The following is a 21594-nucleotide window of genomic DNA, read 5'->3' as shown; positions in this document are numbered from 1 at the left end:
CAAAGAGGAACTGAAGATAAGCTATCTTGAGTAAAAGCAACCCAGGGTTCCTATGGGAAGGAGACTTTTGGCAGAGACGTGCCACAATATCAAATAAAAAAGGGCAGAGCCAGGGCATAAAGCAAGTCTGAAATAAGCTATCCACAATCAAAGACAGTCAAGCTAAAGAAAACAAATTCCAGCCAGGAAACAGAAGGCTGGTTCCGGAAAGATTTTTTGAGGCAATGCTACATAGAGCAGAGGTGTGGAGGAGAGGACAGGGAACATTTTTAGCAGCATCCTCTAAAACGAATTCTATTTCATATGTACTTTATGAAAGGGGGAAACATTGCAGGAATTACAGTCCCAAAATCCCCCCAAATTCCCGAGGCTCTGTCTATTATAGTCCTTTTCTCCAGCACTCTCCTTCCCCTCCCACTCAAGCTCTTCATCTTGTCAACAGAGCAGGAATCACGGAGTTCACATTCTGAACTTTTGTCTTGGAATTATGCCAGTATCATAGTGTGGGGGCAATAAGTGGGGATTCATTGAGGGAGGCAAGACAAACATGTTAACAGCGTTAAAGAAATGCCTTTTTAGTACAGAGAAAGGGAGAAGGAATCAAGAAGGGATTTCTTACCAAACCTCAAAGAAGATCATTCTTTAAAGAATGCTAACTTCTCCAGCTTTTAGTGGGGAATTGCCCTCCATGGGGACTAAGAGACCAGCGCCTTTTAATCAAAGGAGAGCCGTACGTTCAAATAACTGGGAACAGCTGAGTGTCCCACCCAACTCTGAAGAGCAAAACAGCTACACGAAGCCACTCCTGCCTGCAGTATACAATGCTATGTTTTTTGGCTAATTCTCCAAGGATATTACACTTACTTTCAATGGTTAATGAATAGCTTCTAAGTGCCTGTTTCATTTAATTGTCCAAAGGCCAGTGGGTCCCAGAGCATATAAAGCTGCAAGCTGGCTAATGAGCTCATTCTCTTGGAGCAAGCAGGGAAGCAGAGGAGCGGCAGGGTCAGGGTGCTGGGTTCCTAAGGTGCAAGGATGCAGAACAGAACTGGCCTCATTCTCTGTGCTCTTGCCCTCCTGATGGGTTTCCTGATGGTCTGCCTGGGGGCCTTCTTCATTTCCTGGGGCTCCATATTCGACTGTCAGGGGAGCCTGATTGCTGCCTATTTGCTTCTGCCTCTGGGGTTTGTGATCCTTCTGAGTGGAATTTTCTGGAGCAACTACCGCCAGGTGACTGAAAGCAAAGGCGTGTTGAGGCACATGCTCCGACAACACCTTGCTCATGGGGCCCTGTCCGTGGCCACAGTAGACAGGTACGTGCTGACAGGCAGAGGGACCAAGAAGGGCTGAGATGGGCTGAGTTGTGTAACATCTGACTAATTTCTGATCCTACTATGGAGCGACTTACATGTCCCATGGGCTGTCTGTCTAGAACCAAAGCTTTATTGTCAGGGAATTACTCTGGGGTTGTTATAAGGAAGAATGGCGCCATCTCTGGGGAAAACCATGACGTAGGGGCAACTCATCTCAGAGAAACCCTACCACCACCCCCAGTGAAAACCCACCTAAGCCAATTTAGAAACCCCGGCTCTTTTGTTATATCATGGCAGCTGTCATTAATTAGTGGCAGGTGATGGTTAGTTACTTCCCATAACCTGGCTATAAGGTTCTAAGGAAAGCAAGTCCCAGACCAAATTCTGCCTCACAACAAATGAGGAAGCAGGCATAAAATGAGTCCTGGAATCTCTGTGAGCTCAGAGAAGTCCCAGTTTACTGTCCTTTTAGGTGTTGTGATCTCACCTTGCATAAAACATTCCTTCAGGGGAAGGTGATAATATTCTAGAGGCAAGATTCATTCTTTCTCACCATCTCATACATTAGGATAGTTATCATCAAAAAACAAAATCAAACAGCTAGTGTTGGTGAGGATGTCAATAAATTGGAACCCTGTGCATTGCTGGTGGGAATGTTAAAATGGTGCAACCACTGTGGAAAACAGTGTGGAGATTCCTCTATACATTAAATATTGAATTACCATTTGATCCAGCAATTCTACATTCTGAGTTTATACACAAAGGAACTGAAAGCAGGGATTCAAATGGATGTTTGTACACCAATGCTTGTAGCAACATTTATTCACAATAGCCCAAAGGTGGACACAGCCCAAATGTCCATCAACAGGTGAATAGATAAAATGTGGTATATACATGCAATGGAATATTAGCCTTAAAAAGGAAGGAAATCCTGGCACATGCCACCCCTTGGATGAAGTTGAAAACATTATGCTAAGTGAAACAAATCAGTTACAAAGAGCAAATATTATATGATTCCACTTACATGAGTACCTAGCATAGACAAATTCATTGACACAGAAAGTAGAACAGTGGTCCCGGGGGCTGGTGGAAGGAGAGACTGGGGACCTATTGTTTAATGAGTAGAGAGTTTTAAGGTGACGGTTGTAGAGCAATATGAGTGTATTTAGTGCCACTGAACTATACACTTAAAAACAGTAAATTTTATGTCATATATATTTTACCACAAGAAAAAAAAGATTCGGTTAATCTTATAGTCAGTATCAGACAACAAGAAACCTCCTAATTCTTGGCTAGCCACAGGACCATTTAGGGATAACACCCTAGGCATCATTCTCAAGATACAGGCTACAAGACTATAAGTTATTTTGCCCTCTTCGTGCAAGAGTAGAAAGTATCTAAAATATTTTAGCTACTCCATGTATCTTGAATATAAGTAATCTTACCCATGAGGGTCCACTTTTGGCATCCTTTATGCTAATTAATAAGATAATAATTATGAAAACCAAAACTTATTTCCAATGTTATACTAACCAGCAGAGTTTCTGGGTTTGATTAAAAATTAAGAGAAATGAAGTGATTGTAGAAGATGCCTCTAGGGTGATGATTTCTTTTTGTATAAATGTTAGAGGACTACCTCTAGAGTGAATTTCTGATAAATGTAACTGATTGCCTTTAGGATATAGCTTAAATTGACTAACACTGCATAATATTACAGTATACTGAAATGTTTGAAAGTAAATTATGGACATCGTGACACCCCCATTTTACTGCCTCTTCTCGCTGCATGTAATTAGATGCTCATCCCACGCAGAATGGCTGGCAAGTCAGCCTGGGAAGTCACATTTCTCCGAAGCATTTGCACTCAAAATGGATACCCAGGTTGAGATATCAAAGCAAATGGGTCTCCGATGATGGAATTCAGGGGACTGGGAATGTGGATGGCAGTTGAAGGAGGGTGGGGTTGGGAGAGTTAGCTGGGATTTGGGGCAGGCAGCAGTCATCCTGGAACCTTTCAAATCACTCCAGGGAACAGCTCACCTTTCTGTGTAAAATGCCTTTACACATGTGCCCCATGACTCAGCCTTGGCTATTCTGAGTGAAGGCTGAGATTTATGCCTTACAGTAGACAGCTTCTTCAGCTACTGGCTTTGGGCCTGGTAACATTTGGAATGGAGTTGTGGCTACAAATGGCAGTCCCTGTTCTGTTGTGGTTACACACCATAAACACTCCCTGTAGGCACTGGAAGGATCACTCTATAAATACACAACTCAGCCGAGCTCATCGGTCTCTCTTCCTCCCCTCTCCCCCTCCCCCAAATTCATTCATGATGGAGAAGCCAGGAGGATTTAGCAATTAGAAATGCTGGGCAAGATGACCAATGAGTACATCAGCCCCCGAACGAATGGCTGCTTTAGCCTACTGGCATAGAAAGGGCTGCAACTGAAATCTGCGTAAAGTTGTCAGTTGATATCATTTGAGAAATGAATATGTTTGTATGTTTTCTTTGAAACTAGCTACTGAGTCTTGAAAGGGTGTTAGGATAGAGACATGGCATCTGGTATAGTTCAGGGATCAGCACAGAGTTGGTTTTCATTCATTATTTTGTTGGCTGTGATGATCAGAGAAAGTGAGTGCAATTGAGGGGACGATGCCATGCGAGAAAGGGAGCAAGGATGTGGATGGACTAAGTACTCGGTAGAGAGAAGTTCCCTATCCAAAGGCCCCACCTCCTCTGATGTTGACAAGGATCTCACACTGAATGGCCCTGCTTCCATGAGTGAGTGAGCAATAGAGAAGAAATAGCTTGGCATAACCCACTGGGAAAAAAATGTGACTAGAGGCAGGCATCCTGCGGCTGATAAAAAGGTTCTTTTGGAAGAGCAGCACATTTTTAAAAAAACTGGTGATGCCAGGAAGAAGTACATCTGTTTCAGAAATCCATGTTTCTTAACAGTTTAGCTTCGCACAATTTGAGCTGAGAGAGGCAGCCGTCTGCCTCTTTGGCATTAATGCCTAAATAACGCATGCATGTTTGTGCTGTTTTGTCCCCTAGGCCAGACTTTTACCCTCCAGCTTATGAAGAGAGCCTTGAGGTGGAAAAGCAAAGCTGTCCTGCAGAGAGAGAGGCCTCTGGCATTCCTCCACCTCTATATACAGAGACGGGCCTGGAATTCCAGGATGGAAATGACTCCCACCCAGAGGCCCCACCATCTTATAGAGAGTCCATAGCCAGCCTGGTGGTGACAGCAATCTCAGAGGACGCCCAGAGGCGAGGCCAAGAGTGCTGAGGCAGAGAAAGCTCTCCAGCACTCATGATGCCACCCGCTGTGGGGAGCAGCTACTGATAATAAAGGCAAACGAGGGACTGTGGGAGGAAAAGCCACACCAGGGACCCCACACGAGAGCTTGGGGAGGGGATGACAGCCCTGAATTCCAGACATAATTGGCCATGCCAGGGCAGGGCAGGCCAGAGGCCCTGGAAGGGTGTGGCCAACACCAAGCAGACATTTCAGAGGATTCACACTAATCTTAACCCCAGCAGGCCTTGGGTCCCCAAAGGTGTTACTCTGAGAGCTCTGCTTACAGAGATTCTTTCTGCTCTCACTCAATTTCCCTCCCATCACCTCAACTCCAGCCAGGGAGGAATAGATGCTGGTTGTCAGGACAGCCACACGCCTTCCTGTTCTATATCACCTAGTAATCTCAAAGGGAAGGTTTGTTGTTTAATTTATTGATTGTTCAGCCTTTTGTTTTGTTAGCTTGTTTCCTAGTTACCTCCAGCTGACCATACTACCACAGTGAGGCAGTACTTCACATCCTGGGAGATATGCCCTCGGAACCCATGAATGTTATTTTGTATTATTTTATTTTCATGATGTGTATTTTTTCTATGTAAAAGGAAAATGACTGTAATATTTGCCTTCAAGATGGTTCAAACACAAAATATTAAATGAGCTGTCTCTTAAAAGAGGCCCTTAAACAAATAGACATGATAAGATTGCTTATAGACCCAAATGGAATAGACAGAATACTTAATTCATAATACATGGAATTCTGGGGTGTAGGGTAGAATTTGTACCGGCCATAGATGGTATTAATATACTACTTGATATAAATCTTATAAAGGTTAAAAATATTTGTATGTAATTCAAAGAATCCCCATATAAATCTCTAGAATTTGAAAGATAAGAAACTCTAATGATGTATGTTCATCATTAATAGGAAATTTCTTGTGTCTCAAGATACAGATCTTGACTTTTAGACTTAGGGCATTCATTTTTAAATCCAATGGTTTCTCCTCAACTTTATTATATTTTATTGTTTTTTTAAATACAAGAGGACAAGTCTGGTTGCAGGGTGGTAGAGAGAGATGCAGCCTGATGCTTTTGAACTTGGGCCAAGAATCTTCATCTCTCCGGGCCTCAGTTTTCTCCTCTATCAAGTGAGGCATTCATGCTGGCTTCACAGTTGTGGAATGCCTGTTATATGGCAGGCTCTGTGCCATGAGCTTTCCATGCATGTTAGCCCTCATTCCATCTTTAAGAGACAGGCACTATGATTATTCCCATTTTACATATGCATAAAACTGAGATTGTGAGGAGTTAAGAAACTTTTCCAATAACACAATGACTTCTAGGAGGGTGGAGAAGGGTCCCTAGAGGAACATGGGAGGATTGACTGACTTCACACTTTTGAGCTAGGTAGCCCTGTCTAACTTCTCTCCTTCTAGGAGACAGTTTGGATTTCTCTCTCCCTTCAGAAAATGGGCTGTAACAGAAAATGGAGCCCCAGGGTTACTGCAATATCTTAAAGCCCTTGGAGAAGTGGCAGAGATTGCTTTAGGGTTAATCGGCTTCTTTTAAAATACGTAAAATGTCTTCCAGGTTTTCTGCCTAGAAACTGGTCCCTTGCCTCATTGCAGAGTTTCCCCCTGATCATTATATGGATGATGAAGAATGATTCCCAACGGAGACGGCCCTTGGTGAATGGGCACAGGAAGGGCTTTAGACAGTTGGTGAGAAGGATGTAGATCATTCAAAGAGGAAGAGGGTGGTCAAGATGGGATGGAGCCTCCTCTGTGGCCTCATCTTCTCCATCATTGCTGAGTGCATAGATTAAGTATAACCTGACAAATGCATAAGAAGCTTCATAAAAGGAAATCCTTGTCCATGAAGCATGAATTTGGGAATCTGTTATTTGAATCCTTGGCATTGAGGGCATAAAGATATGAAGGTCACTCATGGTTGTCCAATAAGGAAGTGATCATTTATTAGTAATGTAATTTATTATTCCTCTCTTGTCATCTCTTTCTATCCCTCTACTAAGACAGTTATCCTGAAATTCTCCCTGGTGGTCTGAGCACATTCACTGACTTGAACAAGGACCATCATTAGTCTTTTGTCCAGAGTTTGCATTTGTAATAGATAGTTTTTCCAACTACTGGTAGTCAAGTGAAACAAACGTTGATTTTGGTTTCCATAAGAAATAGTTTTAATCTCTTTACCGCAATAAATTTTGTACTTAAATTTCTCTTTTGCCTTTTTTTTTTTTTGCATCAGAAAAAAAATCAATAAAAGACCATAAGTCAAAGTATTATTCTCTGGTTTAACACAGTGTCAGAATGAGTTGATCTTTCTGCAAACCCAAACATTACTGAACTCTAACTGCTGATTTGGAAAATAACCTGGGTGTGTCTTTTTGAAAATAAAATACCAATAGTTATTTGTTGATTTTTTTTTAACATTTCATGTAAGGCAGAAATAATATCTTGGCAATGTGAATCAGAGCAGGTTCCACAGAGTGACTGCATATGTACTCTGAATCATGTGTCAAGAACAAGGGTAGAACACAAAGCAAATTCTACATTCAAAAGACCCAGCAATTAAAATCCACTGGACAAATCAGACAAAAGTATCCGATTGTGGTTCATAATAATTAATAATATAGTAGTCATCCCCTAGAGGATTCACTCAAGATAAATAGATACTGCCTCTGCTCTTCCTTCTGAAGTTTATAAAATTTATGGTCATGGATTGGAAACTGCAATTCCATGAATGACAGGGAGAGCACATGCAACATGAGAAAGTGAAAAGAGAAAAATCCCCACTACAAAGAGTCTTTGCTCAGTCTCTTCTCTCAACTGGGGATGGTAGGTTCATATGTCAATGGGGAAGGGAAGTTCTCAGGGTTGAAGGCCCTCCAGTATTGTAATCTCATAATGTCCCTTTGAGCAGAAAGTTTGAGTAGGCCTTAGCACCACTCCAGAAGGTGAGGATAAGGTCAGTTATCCTCAATTATAGATTAAGTTATACTGCATCTTTTGCATATCTGAGATGTACTGTGTTCATTTTCGACCCTCCATGCAAAACCTTAGCAGTGCTTTTACTGACATGCCTATCTATCATTTAAGATTCTATTTAAATATACTTTCTTTGGTGAGGCATTGCTCTAGCTCACCTACATTGCAGGGCACATATTAGGTGCAGATAGGCATGGAAAGATGATAAAGACATGGACTTATAATCTATATCTTCTCCATATTCTATAAGGTTCCATGACAAGCTAGGCTGACTCACATACCAAGCGGGCTGTCAACTGCATGAGCTATTTCTTCTAGTAAGGACTCCAACTGGTTGGAGTAGAATAGGCATTCTGCTAAGCTCTGCTGCTTCAGATAATCTCTTGCTGTTTGTAACTGTCAAAGGGTCAAAGACTGATTTACTGGCAGTTACATTATTTCCAAAGGCACACCGTTTCTCAGACCCTTCTATACTCAGGGATGGAAAGCTGCTTAAGATGGGTGTCTGGGATTTCAGTGTCCACATGTTTTGAGAGTATCTAGTGTGTGATCCAGCAATGGAATGGAGTCACACAGTTATGTCATTACCAGCTCCTGCAGGTGCTTTTCAAATTCCCTACACCCATCTGAACGTCAAAGTAAATCCCATGCCTTACAATGATCCATGAGACCGTGCATCAAGCTTCGACTTCCTGTGCAGAAAGCCTGCATGCCATCTGCAAGCCCTTCCACCTATAACGTCACGCAACACAATTTGTCCCGCAAATAGTGTGGATGTATGCTGCACTTAGATCAGTAAATGTTGACAAATGATCTCATTTTAATAATGACTGCCTATCCATTTTCAAGGACATTTAATAAACTCAAGATTCCTGGGTGACGCAAAACAAATTTTTGTTCTGGGGGATTGGCTGACACCTGAAAGGATATTTAGTGTGTTTGGTTTCCTACTACTGCCACTAAATGCCTCTCTAGCAAATACACACACATTTCCAAACACCCGCCCTGGTTGAAAACCAGCATGTGATGCATAGTGTTGCTTGCCATTTTTCTGCAGACACGTGGTATAATGAGTGAACCCCTCTGTAACAGCAGATCACCAGCGTTGCCCTGGCAGTTGCCACACTCTATCCATAGTTTCCTCTATGGTTGACTCTTGCAGTTCCCATGAAATTGAAATTTGGGGCCTTTAAAGTCATTTACTTTTTTTTTTTTTTTTTTTTGAGACAGAGTCTCACATTGTCACCTGGGCTGGAGTGCAATGGCACGATCTTGGCTTACTGCCGCCTCCCGAGTTCACGCAATTCTCCTGCCTCAGCCTCCCGAGTAGCTGGGATTACAGGCGCACACCACCACACCCAGTTAATTTTTTGTATTTTTAGTAGAGACAGGGTTTCACTATGTTGGCCAGACTGGTCTCGAACTCCTGATCTTGTGATCCGCCCACCTCAGCCTCCCAAAGTGATGGGATTACAGGCCCGAGCCACTGCACCTAGCTAAGTCATTTACTCTCAAAAATCAGTGGCTACAGTGGCTACAGCTCTTTTTTTTTTTTTTTTTTTTTTAAATAGAGTCTTGCTCTGTTGCCCATGCTGGAGTGCACACTGCTCCATTTTGGCTCACAGCAACCTCCACCTCCTGAGTTCAAGCTATTTGCCTGCCTCAGCCTCCCGGGTAGCTGGGATTACAAGCATGCACCACCATGTCTGGCTAATTTTTGTCTTTTGGTAGAGACAATGTTTCACTATGTTGGCCAGGCTGGTCTCAAACTCCTGACCTCAAGTGATCCACCCACCTCGGCCTCCCAAAGTGCTGGGATAACAGGTGTGAGCCACCACGCCCAGCCTAGAGCTTCATCTTTAAGAACATAAAGAACATTATATGGGGAACAGTGACTTCCTGCCTCTCTCCTCTCCCGAGAATTAGGCAAGAGGACATACACATATAGTTCGGCAAGAGAAGTCTGGATTTCAAGTAAGGCAGAAATAACATCTTGGCAATGTGAATCAGAGCAGGTTCCAGAGAATGACTGTGTCCTAGACCCACCAAAAGACCTTCCCTTGACAACATAGCTGAAAAAAACTCTGTCAAAATAGGCAGCTATGCAGCTGCTTCTTCCGGTGGCTGGGCCCAAGGCTTTGCTCTGCCTGACATTCACAACCCTGTGCCTGCTTCAATCCCATACGTCCAAGCCAACTCCTCAGGAGACCCCAAGCAAGTCTCCTCTCCAGCCATCCTAACCCTCATCTCCTAGTCTGTCTTCTGACTTCACTCATCCTTGGTAAAATTCTATAAATGCTTACAAGTCCCAAGAAACTCTAGGGGAAACCACTCTCGTGCCACCGTCTCTGAGTCTATTGCCCCTCTCTGTGTAGTCCCACAGCACATTATTTGTGCCTCTTGTAACATTTTTGTCTAACTGATTATTTGTGTATGTTTGTCATAGCCTCCTAGTCCCAAATTATAAACTTATAAGATCAGGAATAATGTTTTATCCATTTCTCTGCCCCATCTAAAACAGAACTCTGCCTAGAGGAGTTGCTCAACCAATGTTCACTGAATGAATGAATGAACAGATAGATGGATGAATGGATGGACTGATGGGTAAATATATATTTGGGCTACTGTCCATGCATGACTCCATATCAAAATAAAGAAATATAATTTTTATGTAAGGACTAACTTACATTTGAACTTACAAGTTAGAGATCATTAAAATTTCAGCAACTTGAGAAAATAAATATTTTCTTACCTAGAGCTGATACACCTAAGAATACATCTGAGCGTCCCAACCAAGACATCCGTGATTAATGAACACATGGATGGCTAGCATGGATGTCCACTCATGAGACAAGAACCTGAGAACCAAAGCTGTAACATGAATTTGATTCCATTGGTGATCAATCTTGAAATGGTTTTTTTTGTTTTAGAATCTCAGCTTAAAGCCACCTTCCTATTATTTTGAAATGAAGACAGTTACAGTGGAGGTCTAGATGCCATTTCGGTTTCTGCTGACTCCCAAAGGCAATTTTGAGTAACTTACCTTTTCTGTTCCATTTAATACATGTCTCTAGTGAAAAACAGCCCTTGTAGGTTTTCTGAAAGGCAGATTTATCACGATAGGTGACCAGTACTGGAGTTTCTCAACTGGCGAGACAAACAAATAAGTAAAAACCCACAATCCTTGGAAAAGGTTGAAATTAGGAATTCCTTTTTTATTGGCCACTAAATATCCTAGCAAGTTTCTGACAGAAGCACAGATAGAAAATGGAAACAAATACCTTACTGGGAATGTTTCCTTGCTTGCACTAACCTTGACTACAGCAATAACGCATTGCTTAACAGTCAAAGTGCACCAGGTCATTTCCGCAAATGGCAGGGTGAGTGACTGTGCCGTTCCCAAGGAAGCAAAACAGACGCAAACAGGTCCCACGTGCCGGGTGTCCTGGCTGAGTACAGAGGAGGCTGCTAGACCGGCAGTACCCTTTTCCCAAGTGAGGAAAGCCAGCTGTGACACTCTGCTTGCCGGCAGGGGTCCCCACCCTCCCCTCCACCATCCGGCCCATAGCTGTACCACCAATTACATTTTCTTCCAGCTTCCACTTCATTTCCTACTTTTACAGCATTTCATCCTCTCCTTTTGCGGGCATTACAAATAAGATCAGAACTGTGTCCAAACAAGTGCATTAAGATAGGCCCCTATTGGCAAAGTCAAAGAGCTCTCACACATGGTGGTCTTTTTGTCTTCTCAAGAGGAACTTGTATAAACCCATGTACCAACATACTTGATGTAATTAAGGAAGGATCTCCCCAAATTTTAAGCATTTAATTGCAGAGTCTTGTCAAGAAACTTCTTCCCAGCTTTACAACTGAATGGCTGAATTTGAAAGAAGGTATCCAGCTTAATAGCTAAAATAATATTATTTACAAAATAAGAGAGGAAAACACCTATTGATATATTTTGTTGGAAGTGCGCCATTGTGATTTGTAGAAAGCTTTAGAAGATGTGAGAGAAGGTGGTACAGGGATGTTGGGGATGGGATGGGGGAGGCAGGGCCATCAGGTGGGTGGCAGGGGTGAGGTGGGCTGTTGGGAGTTCTATAATAAAACCTTCCCCCATTGTAGACCTGACCTAGGATGAAAAGCTAAACCCTCCTCCATGCTGGGAGGGTCTCCTTCTGCCTGCCCAGGGGCACCTGGGACTTAGGGTCAGTTTCATTCTGGCACTGTTCTCTCTTGTGATTTTAGAACATTCTCTCACTTGGCACCAGTGATGCACAAATGTTGTGATTAACAGCTGCCTAGGCCAGTCGTTGTCAAAAGGGGAGGTTCCTTTGTGTGATAAAATGTAGATACCAAATTATAGTGCAGCTTTAACAGACAACTAAAGGCCCTGCTGCATTTGGAGGAATAGGACAAAACCAAAACCAAGCGGATTTTTTTTCTTTTCCCACCCACCCTCTATCCCCCAAAAGCAAAATATCTTTTGTTTTTCCAAAGTCATAAGAGGCACAAACAGGTAGCAAGAAAGCATCAGTGAAGCATCTCCCGCTGAGCACTCTCTTTGGCCCTGGTGAGTGATCTTTCCTCTATTCAGGTGATGACAGTGGGTCCCCTCCGGCCAGTTCTCTCATGAATCTGGGATATTTTCAGTGCGATGGCTATGAGAGGGCTCAGCACTGCCTGCAAAAGGAAAAGGAAAGTCTGTGAACAACTCAAGTCAGTTACATTTTGGGGCATTCTGATGGATTTCTACCCTAAGCATCTGGATTCAGATTCCAATTCACTGTTTACAGGCAGTCTTCATGAGCAGGACATTTGCTTCCTCCTCCACCAATGGAAGTTGGAATGGGCAGGGCAGGAGAGTAGGGGGAGAAGGTAATCTCCAAAGTCTTAACCAGCTTCAAAAGAAATCTATCTATAATAGGAAAACGTACAACCCAACTACCAAACATGAGAGCACTGTATGAAGACAGCATTGTGAATTAAGGGAGTTCAGAAAAACTCCAGTCTTCTGCTGCTACACCCTCATCCTCACCACACACACACACACACACACACACACACACACACACACAGGAGAATAAAAGCTCATTCTTCATCCTAGGTCCATGGATTTAAAGAACCTACAATCCTGATGTTTCTGAAATGACAGACCAATTCATTGGCCAATGTTGCAGAAATCACTGATCATGCCTTCCCATCACATAACACTGGGCTTATGAGACACCTCAGTGGGTTCCCTGGAGGAGGTGGGCATGCTTTAGAAGCCTAAGGAATAGGTTCTTGGGAAGGTGAAGGACATGAGAAGGAGGAAGACTCATTTCTTTCTTATTGTTTCATGGGATTGAGGCATTGTTTTCCGAGGTGTGGAGCATGCAACACTCACAATGATTTTCAGTGGTGCATGGATATGGTATTGCTAATAAAACAGTGAGAAAATCAGTCTATTTTCCATTCTTCTTCAATCCTTGTGATTTCATCAAGGAGAAACTCTGTTTGCTGCCAATCTTTAACACTTTAACCAGATAGTGCATGCCTCAGGCAAGAGTTACCCAGCTAGAATGTAATGTCACTGAATGTTTTTATTGAATTCACATTCATGATATGCTTATATTTATCAAGTGGTATTGTTTTTTCCATGTAGAGTACTTTTATAATAAATAAGTAGATTGAGGTAAAAACAAAGTGAGTCAATTTAAAGACAAATATTGGCCATGCGTGGTGGCTCATGCCTGTAATCCCAATACTTTGGAAGGCTGAGGCAGAGGATCACTTGAGCCAGGAGTTTAATACCAGCCTGAACAACATAGACCCCATCTCTACAAAAAATAAAAATTAGCTGAGTGCAGTGGTGTGTGCCTATAGTCCTAGCTACTCGGTAGGCTGAGATGGGAGGATGGCTTGAGCCCGGAAGTTCAAGGTTACAGTGAACTATGATTGCATAACTGCATTTCAACCTGGGTGACAAAGTGAGACCCTGACTGTCTCTAAAAAGAAAAAATAAAACTAAAATAAAAAATAAAGACACCTACTAATATAGAGATACTGATAGAAAAGAAGTTTGGGTAATATTAGGATAATGGAAGAAACAAAAATACTGTAATTCAGGAAAAGAAGGCTTGCATTTTGGGAGGGGGAGAGGAATTCAGTTCCTTGTGGGCCCTAACCTATTCCCATGCATGAAGGGAGTGCACACATTCCAGTCCACACAACAGGAATACAAGGAAATGCACAAGGTACAAGACAGCACAAGCAATCCATTGTGTCCTGAGTGGCATGTAGATACAAAAGAATCCTGAGAGATGTGAGCCAGTCTTGTTGGGAGGGACCTAAATGCTAGGGTGAGGTGTAAGGTTTTAATTCATTAGGCAAGGGGAGGCATTGAAGTGTTTTGGGCTGAAAGGTGACATCACAGCTGTGCTTTGGAAATATTGATCTGGCAGCAATTTATGGTTACGTGTATTAAATTATCTTACTCTATGAAGATGGCTAGATGGACAAGCTCACATAGATTCCTGGAAGCTGGAAGAAAAATGAAAATCTAGAACACAAGAAAGTGGCACTTTCCTCTGGTTCCATGTTGATCATCTTGATTCGTAAAAACAGAAGGGATTCTTTTCCTCTTAATAACCCTGTTGGTGCCCAGAAACATTTTACACTGGCACATTTTGCCAGGACATATCCCATGTGATGCCAAGATAGAGGGATCTCTATTCTTTAGGAGCAAAGTGCCCATTTTGTACAGAAATTCAATTATTAGCTTTTGCTCCTCTTCCTGTCTTCTCTTCCCTCTTTCCTGCTCCCCCTTTTTGGTTATGTAATTCTTCATTAACACCTATCAAAGAAGTTAAACTCAGACAGAAAAAGAGAGTGAAGTTAAACTCAATCACTTTAGCTGAGGTTTTAGAGGGCGAATAAAGATAAACATATACTATCCTATTATTTTAAGAAAATGCAATGAAAATGAATTTGAAACTTACAGAACTAAAGGATTAAAACATATTTGGTTCTACATTATTGTAAATTTCAAGATTTTTTGACTCCACATCTTTAAGTGGTGGTACCTATTGCCAAAAGGATGGGGAAGCAAGTTTTAACAAATACTGTAAACACCAGAGAAGTTCTCTTTTCTGATCTCTACTTAACTCTACAAACTAACGCGTGCTTTCCACTTCTTCAGTAAAACATCCTGACTCACGTCCATAGCTCACTAGATGTCCGTGACCGATAGATCACTTTCTAATACGCTCACCTACTTCTACCTTCAGCAGTTGAGTTCTGTGTTTATCAGGAGTCAGTTAAGTTTGTTCCCAATATGTTAATGCCTATTGTACAGATTATTGAGACTATGCAATTTAATTATATGTAAACCAATGAAATGTGAATGCAAATAAGAAGACTTTTTTTCTATGAAAATTAAGTTGAGTGTTTTGGAAAGAACCGATAATGGTGATTAGCTAATCCTGTCAAATTAGATGTGGGTGAGATACTACAAAATATTAGGGAGAAATTTTAAAATTGTAGAAGAATTATTTTTTCAGGTTGCTTCACAATTGTCCTTAAGTTCCCACTGTAATATACAGGAATCAAAGACAGATATTATAGATGATGAATTATGAGTGGGAATCTTTTGAAGAAAGAGGATCACAATGGCAAACAGTATGCTCATATTAAAGAAAAGGTCTTGGGCCAAAATCAATATACTGGCAAATGCATTTACATTTATATGTTTTATGATACAAATGTAATAGGATATCTGTGTGTATAGTGGACCTACTTAACTCTCTTTCTGGATTCATCAACCAAGCACTTGTCCCTTCTTCTGTTCATGTCAGAGAAGAGGGCTTCCGTGGTGCTTATGCAAGCTAAAGGGAAGAAAATGCCACATGAGGAAACTCCTAAATATGAGGACTCCCATCCTGAGCCGAGAGCCCTGGGCAAATCCGGCACAGACGCCGTGGAGTCATCTGCCTTCAGGGAAATATGAGTGTTTGGGAAGAAGCACATCACTGATAACCACCTCACTGATGTTCAGTCTTTTCAGCCACTTTCCAGGAACCACAGAACTTCTTTAGATTTTCTATGACCCCAGGAAGGCCTGGGAAGAAGTCCCTAAAAATACCCAAGTTTGAATTTTTTGCCAGCTTTGTGGAAAGGAAACTTCAAGTTAAGCTCGGTTTTTTTTTTTTTTTTGAGAAGGAGTCTCACTCTGTCGCCCAGGCTGGAGTGCAGTGGCGCGATCTTGGCTCACTGCAAGCTCCGCCTCCCGGGTTCACGCCATTCTCCTGTCTCAGCCTCCTGAGTAGCTGGGACTACAGGTGCCTGCCACCATGCCCGGGTAATTTTTTGTATTTTTAGTAGAGATGAGGTTTCACCGTGTTAGCCAGGATGGTCTCGATCTCCTGACCTCGTGATCTGCCCGCCTCGGCCTCCCACAGTGCTGTGATAACAGGCGTGAGCCACCTCACCCGGCAAGATCCCATTTTTAAGACTAATAAACTAATATATTTTTCTTCCCTGAGTGTATAAATTAAACAGTCATGTATCACTTAATGATGGGGATACATTCTGAGAAATGCATCGTTAGCCAATTTCATCCTTGTGCAAATATTATAGAGTGTACTTACACAAACCTAGATGGTATATATCTTTTTATTTAGATATTGTTTTTCATATGGGCAACAAAATGTCCCAGCACCATCACTAAATATCAATCATTTCCCCTACTTGATTCACAACATCAATATCAAGTGCCATGTATCAGGTTTCTATACACGCTCCATTCCAATCCTATGGGGCCACCATGGAATATGTGGTCTGTTGTTGACAGAGATATCACTAGGCCGTGCATGACAGTATATACGTGCTAGAATGAGAGGCCACATCATGAGGGCAGAAACTTTGTCTTATTCAGGGCTAAGGAAAGTATCTACTGCTTAGGAGATACTCAATACACCTTTGTGGAGTAAATGAATGATATATTTGACGAAAAGATGATGAGGCAAATAGAGACTCCTGTGGGCATTCCTGGAGGACATTGTGTGCATGTGGGAGGGTCAACAGTGCTGGGTTTTTACTCATGTTTTTCTTTAGAAATCACACCTCTGATACACGTAAGCCCCAAACATTTCTCTCATATCATTGACCACGCCTCATGGTGGGTGGGAGTTAATTTTCCTGAGGCAATTGGAGAGGCCGTTGGAACGAGGAGCAAAAAGAGAGGTTATGAACTGTGGATGTGAGTTTTCTAACATGGAGCTGGAAGCACAGAATTTCAAAAGCAGAGAGGAATGTGGATTGGTGTCATTTGATTTCTTCGTGGCACAGATGAAGACACTAAAGCCCAGTGCAACACAGGATTGACCCACGGTCACACATCTGTTTGGTGGCTGAGCTGGGATAAGAACATAGAGTGGCCTCCTCTACCGCACTTTCCATCATACGGTTCTGCATATAAGATCTGAGAGTGACAAGGACAAAGAGAGAAAGACAAAATGCACTGAATGGGGAGGAGCAGGGAAATCATGGGATTGCCACCCTATTGGACCAGATGAGTCCCACATCAGATGAGGAGTTGGGTAGGACTGACCAGTCTTCCTCCCTGACCAAAACCAAGCAGACAGTGGGAGAAGAGGTGTTCTCAGTTATGTGGGTTATGTGAATGTCCTGGAAACTCCAAAATAACCCTTTGTGAATAAAGGAAATAAATTAATAGAGACTTTAATCAATTATGTTAGAGTATAGCATTGTTTTTTCTAATTCCAGTGTTTTTTAGAGTGCCTAACATATTTCTTCTACAGTCAAGAGTAGGAAGCAGTGAACACTTATCTTGCTCCAAACCAAGCAGGCCACGCATCCTTTCAAGATGGCATCTTCTGCCACCTTGCAGGGTTTTCTGGATGTTTGCTGTCCACTAATGTAGACAGGCTACAGGGGGAATTGGATCCTCTCTCTATTTAAAGTTTTGACACTATGTTTATCATGAATTTTTTGGACATTGATTTTGATTTTTTTAAAATTGCACTATGATATTTATCTTGATTACTGAGTATTTTGGCATCCACGCCCACTTAAATTTTGCACCCAGTTAACCTCACATTAATCCTAGCCCACATAAATCCTAGATTAGGTTTTAACTTGTCCATACTCCCTGGAAAGACAGAGTTTCTCTTTTTACTTTCTCTCCCATCTTCTCTTTTGCTTTATGTCATTGTTATAATCCACTTTCATGTAAATTAGATCCAATAAAAAAAAAAAAAAACAACCCTAACAAACTGAACTTCTTACTCTGGGACAAGCAATAGACAGGAGGGATGTAAATGATCTGAATGTCACAAGACTCAAAGTAAATAGTTAACCGATTTTTCGGAGGAAAACAATACCCTAACCAGAATCATAATCACTTATCAAGCAAGATTTGTCGGAATCTGTGGAGGGAACCTAGTGCTGGGCTGGTCTCTATGAGGAATGTGCATTTGTACAGTCGGGAAAGGATTGGAGCCACGGGTGGAGAGTGAATAGGTGTGGATGACGATAATTACCATAGTTCATCTTTCAGGGCAGGCAATACAAACCAGAGAATGCAGGTAGGTCATCCAACAACAGAATATACTGACATTCTGGCATCCATAAAACAGAGATTTATAACAAATGCTACTTTCTCCTGATCCCTAGGATCAACTAACAACACTCCCACTTTGTTTAAAACCTGCTAAACCTAAATGCCAGGATTTCTCTCCAGATTTCATGCAAACATTCATTTTTAGTCAATATGCTTTTGCATAGTCTAAGGGAGTGGTTCTTGAACTTGAACATGCACCAGTATCCCCTGGTGGGTCTTTTAAAGTGGAGACTGCAGCACCCCTCATCCTGAGTGTCTGATTCAAGGGGTCTAGGTTGGGGCCCAAGAACTGACAGTTCCAACAGCTTCCCAGGATGCTATTGGTCCAGGAGCCACACTCTGAGGACCACTGCTCTAAGGCACGCTAATTATTGTGCCTGTCAAATGCTTTGCTCCAGCCCAAACCCAGGCTGCATTGTTTGCATCACATGATCCCACTCCCTGGCTGCAGCTGATTGGACCAGAAGTGGCTGTCTGACTTACAGGCAGCCAATCCAGAGGCTGGCTAGCAACCTACAATACAGCCTGGGGCAAAAACTTCACCTAGCCTAGCAGATTATTTGCCTCGGGGATTTGAACTGTAAGTAATAAAAGAACGGACAGTTAGTAGTGGGAACTAAATCACGAGGTTATAATTAATTAACCATGAGGGCATAAGACTCCATGGTAATCCTGGATTATGAGAAAGCAGAGACTCTGAGAAAGATGACAAAAAATTATAAGAAAGCAGGGTGAAACCAGGAGAAGAATTAAAGAGAGCAGAAGGAAATAATAAAGGAGTTGGTAGACAGTAAACAATAGCATGACTCCCAATTATCTCTAAAGATCCATTACCTCCCACTAGGAAGGACTGAGGTGGTAACTGTACTCCAGGTCTAGTCTCTGAGATTTGGACATGTGACAGACCCTACTCTTGGCTTTCTTGAGCTAACTTTGGTCTCTTTGCGTATTAAAATAAAAAATTTTAAGCAAATTAAAATAAAACCACAATTAATAAGATAAACACTCAAAATGTTTCTCTTAGATTGTTTTGAGGTATCATCATGGTGCAGTATTCTACCGCCAACAAACCCAAAAGCTTTTTTTCTTATGAAATGTAACATCTTGCAAACCAAAATTAACTTCCTAGCCATGCCAGTCCATGGTGCCACCTTCTCTTTCCTGCTAGGAGCAGATCCCTCTGAGCCCTCAATCTGCTCAGCTGGAAGTACTCCTTGGTGGATCCTTCTCCCTTTCCTGTACATCCAAGCAGTTGCCAAACCCTCTGATTCTATTTCTCCCCATCTACTTCCTCATTCTCATCCCCATTGTTTCCTTAACACAGTACCCCACCATCCCGAGCTTGGATGAGTCTGCTATCTGTTCTCAGTTTCATCAGAGAGAGCTTCTTTTTACAAGAGACTTGTTCATGTGAGCCCCTGATGTAAAAGGCTCAGATGGCTTCACCAAGGCTGTGGTCAGCCACTCTCAGCCTGGCTGTCAGGCTCTTGACATTTAGATTTTACCCTCTGTGTTAGGCAGAATAATGGTCCCCTAAAGATATCAGGTCCTACTTCCCCAACTCTACAAATATTACCTTATTTGGGGAAAAACAGGGGTTTTGCAGATGTGGTTAAGGAACTTGCAATGCGAACATTATCCTGGATTATTCAGTGAGCCCTACATGCAATTGAAACTATTCTTATAAGAGAGAGTCAGAGGGAGATCATATGCACCCAGAGAGAGGAGAAGGCCACGTGAAGGTGCAGGCAGAGGCAGCAGTGATGTGGCCACAAGCCGCTGAATGCCTGCAGCCCCCAGAAGCTGCAAGAGGTAAGGGAGGGATTCTCTCCTAGGGCCTCCAAAGGGAGTGTAGCCCTGCCCACTCCTTGGTTTCACACTCCTGTCCTCCTGAGCATGAGAGAATACCTTTCTGTTGTTTTCAACCACCCAGTCTGTGTAATCTGTTACAGCAGCCACAGGGAATGAGTACACCCTTCCTCTCCACTCTTCCTCCCCAATCCCCTGCCTGCTCCTTCTCCCATCTGCCCACCCCCATTAAGCTGTGATCTCCCAGCCTGAAGCAGCCCCTCCTTTCACTTTCTCTCTCTTGCACTTTTTAATGCATTGTTCTTTGAGTTTAGAATGATTTTAAAATCTCACCCTCCCTCAAGGCCACCTCCATGAAATCTCTCTGAACACCCCTACCCCACACAAGCAGGACCTCTCCATTCCCTGGACCCCTCTCTATAATAAATTCCTGTGGTTTTTTTCTTCTTCTTGAATTATAGGTATTTGCTGGGGAGCTTTTTGCTTCCTTCACCACACTTCAACTAAAGTCTAAGCTACTGGGAGGTAAAGTTTTTCTTCAAAGTCTTTGTTTCCTTCACCACACGTATCTTGCCCATAGGAGATGCTCAAAATAATAATTGGTGGGTTTGGAATATTCTGTCAAAAGTGAGCTATTGGGTGTTGAAGGCACTGGGGTGATCTACTGAGAAACCACCTTGCTCTTTGTGCCGCCTTCATCCACAAGATTCATCCCAATTCACGAGGAAGAGATGAAGCTAGCCACCCATCCCCTATGTGCCTCCCCATCAATCTGAGTGAGGGTCCAGGCCTTTGTGCTCCTCATACCTGCCTGGGAAGGCTTAATAGGCACTTGGGTGGTTCCAGCTGAGCCACTGAATGGCAACGTGAAGAAGGGGCTGGGGTGGTGGCTTAATAATTCCAGAGCTAAAAGAAAAAGAAAGCTGCCAATCCAGGAATGTGGTGAAGGGAAAAGAATTGTGCATTCTGGAAATGGTGTGAACCTGAGTCTTCTTGGATGCAGTACCGCATCCAAGAGGAAAGGAGGCACTAGGAGGAGGCTGGCCTGCAGGCAGTGACAAGGACCACCAGGAAAAAAACTCTATGCCCATGCCGAAAGCAGCATAGCAGACAGGTGGGCGGGGGGTCAACAATCAGAGGTGGCATGGCTGAGCAGCAAGGAACCCCATCGCAATGGCAACCATAGAGACCCACTCTCTTCCCCAGGGCAGCATGAGGCCTCCTGTGCCTTCCATTCCTCTGGACTGTCTTCGACGATCTGGAAAAGGGAAAGGAGCCCCACAGGATCACTACTGAGCTTCCTGTCTATTCACATAGGGGGTGGTGAGCTATAAATGGTTTGATTTGTACAATACAGCAATGTGACATCCCTCACATCCCAAAAGTCATGGAACAATTCCTACCTGTTATGATGATAAACCTGGAGTCACCCTCTGGCTTCATTTCCAACACAACTCAGTGTTGGAGACAGGTTCTGATTACATTGCCCTTCAAATCCTCAACATCCGTGCAATGTAACAGAGAGAGCCAAGTACAAGGCCACTTT

At 42.7% G+C, this 21594-nt stretch overlaps 2 protein-coding genes across 2 annotated transcripts in view; one reads left to right on the top strand and one right to left on the bottom strand.

Annotated features, from left to right (window-relative positions):
- The first annotated feature begins 966 nt into the window (after positions 1-966).
- TMEM252 (transmembrane protein 252) lies at positions 967-5624 on the top strand. Its single transcript, XM_054502528.2, has 2 exons — positions 967-1313; positions 4370-5624. The coding sequence occupies exons 1-2, from the start codon at positions 1036-1038 to the stop codon at positions 4602-4604; spliced, it is 513 nt and encodes a 170-aa protein (XP_054358503.1). The 5' UTR covers positions 967-1035; the 3' UTR covers positions 4605-5624.
- Positions 5625-10799: 5175 nt separating this feature from the next.
- Positions 10800-21594, bottom strand: part of PGM5 (phosphoglucomutase 5) — a 178148-nt gene continuing 167353 nt past the window's right edge. Inside the window, exon 11 of the mRNA XM_054501897.2 lies at positions 10800-12298. Coding sequence (XP_054357872.1) covers positions 12209-12298 — 90 coding nt within the window. The 3' untranslated portion in view covers positions 10800-12208. The remainder of the gene's footprint in view (positions 12299-21594) is intronic.

This window comes from Pongo pygmaeus, chromosome 13 (genome assembly GCF_028885625.2).
Source record: "Pongo pygmaeus isolate AG05252 chromosome 13, NHGRI_mPonPyg2-v2.0_pri, whole genome shotgun sequence".
Taxonomy (NCBI): Eukaryota; Metazoa; Chordata; class Mammalia; order Primates; family Hominidae; genus Pongo; species Pongo pygmaeus.
This window is presented reverse-complemented; position numbering and strand designations above follow the sequence as displayed.

Excerpts from the sequence above, each read along its gene's own strand:
- TMEM252 (XM_054502528.2), top strand. The coding sequence starts at position 1,036 with ATGCAGAACAGAACTGGCCTCATTCTCTGTGCTCTTGCCCTCCTGATG. Across the intron at positions 1,314-4,369 it reads TCCGTGGCCACAGTAGACAG|GCCAGACTTTTACCCTCCAG; the intron begins GTACGTGCTGAC and ends TTTGTCCCCTAG.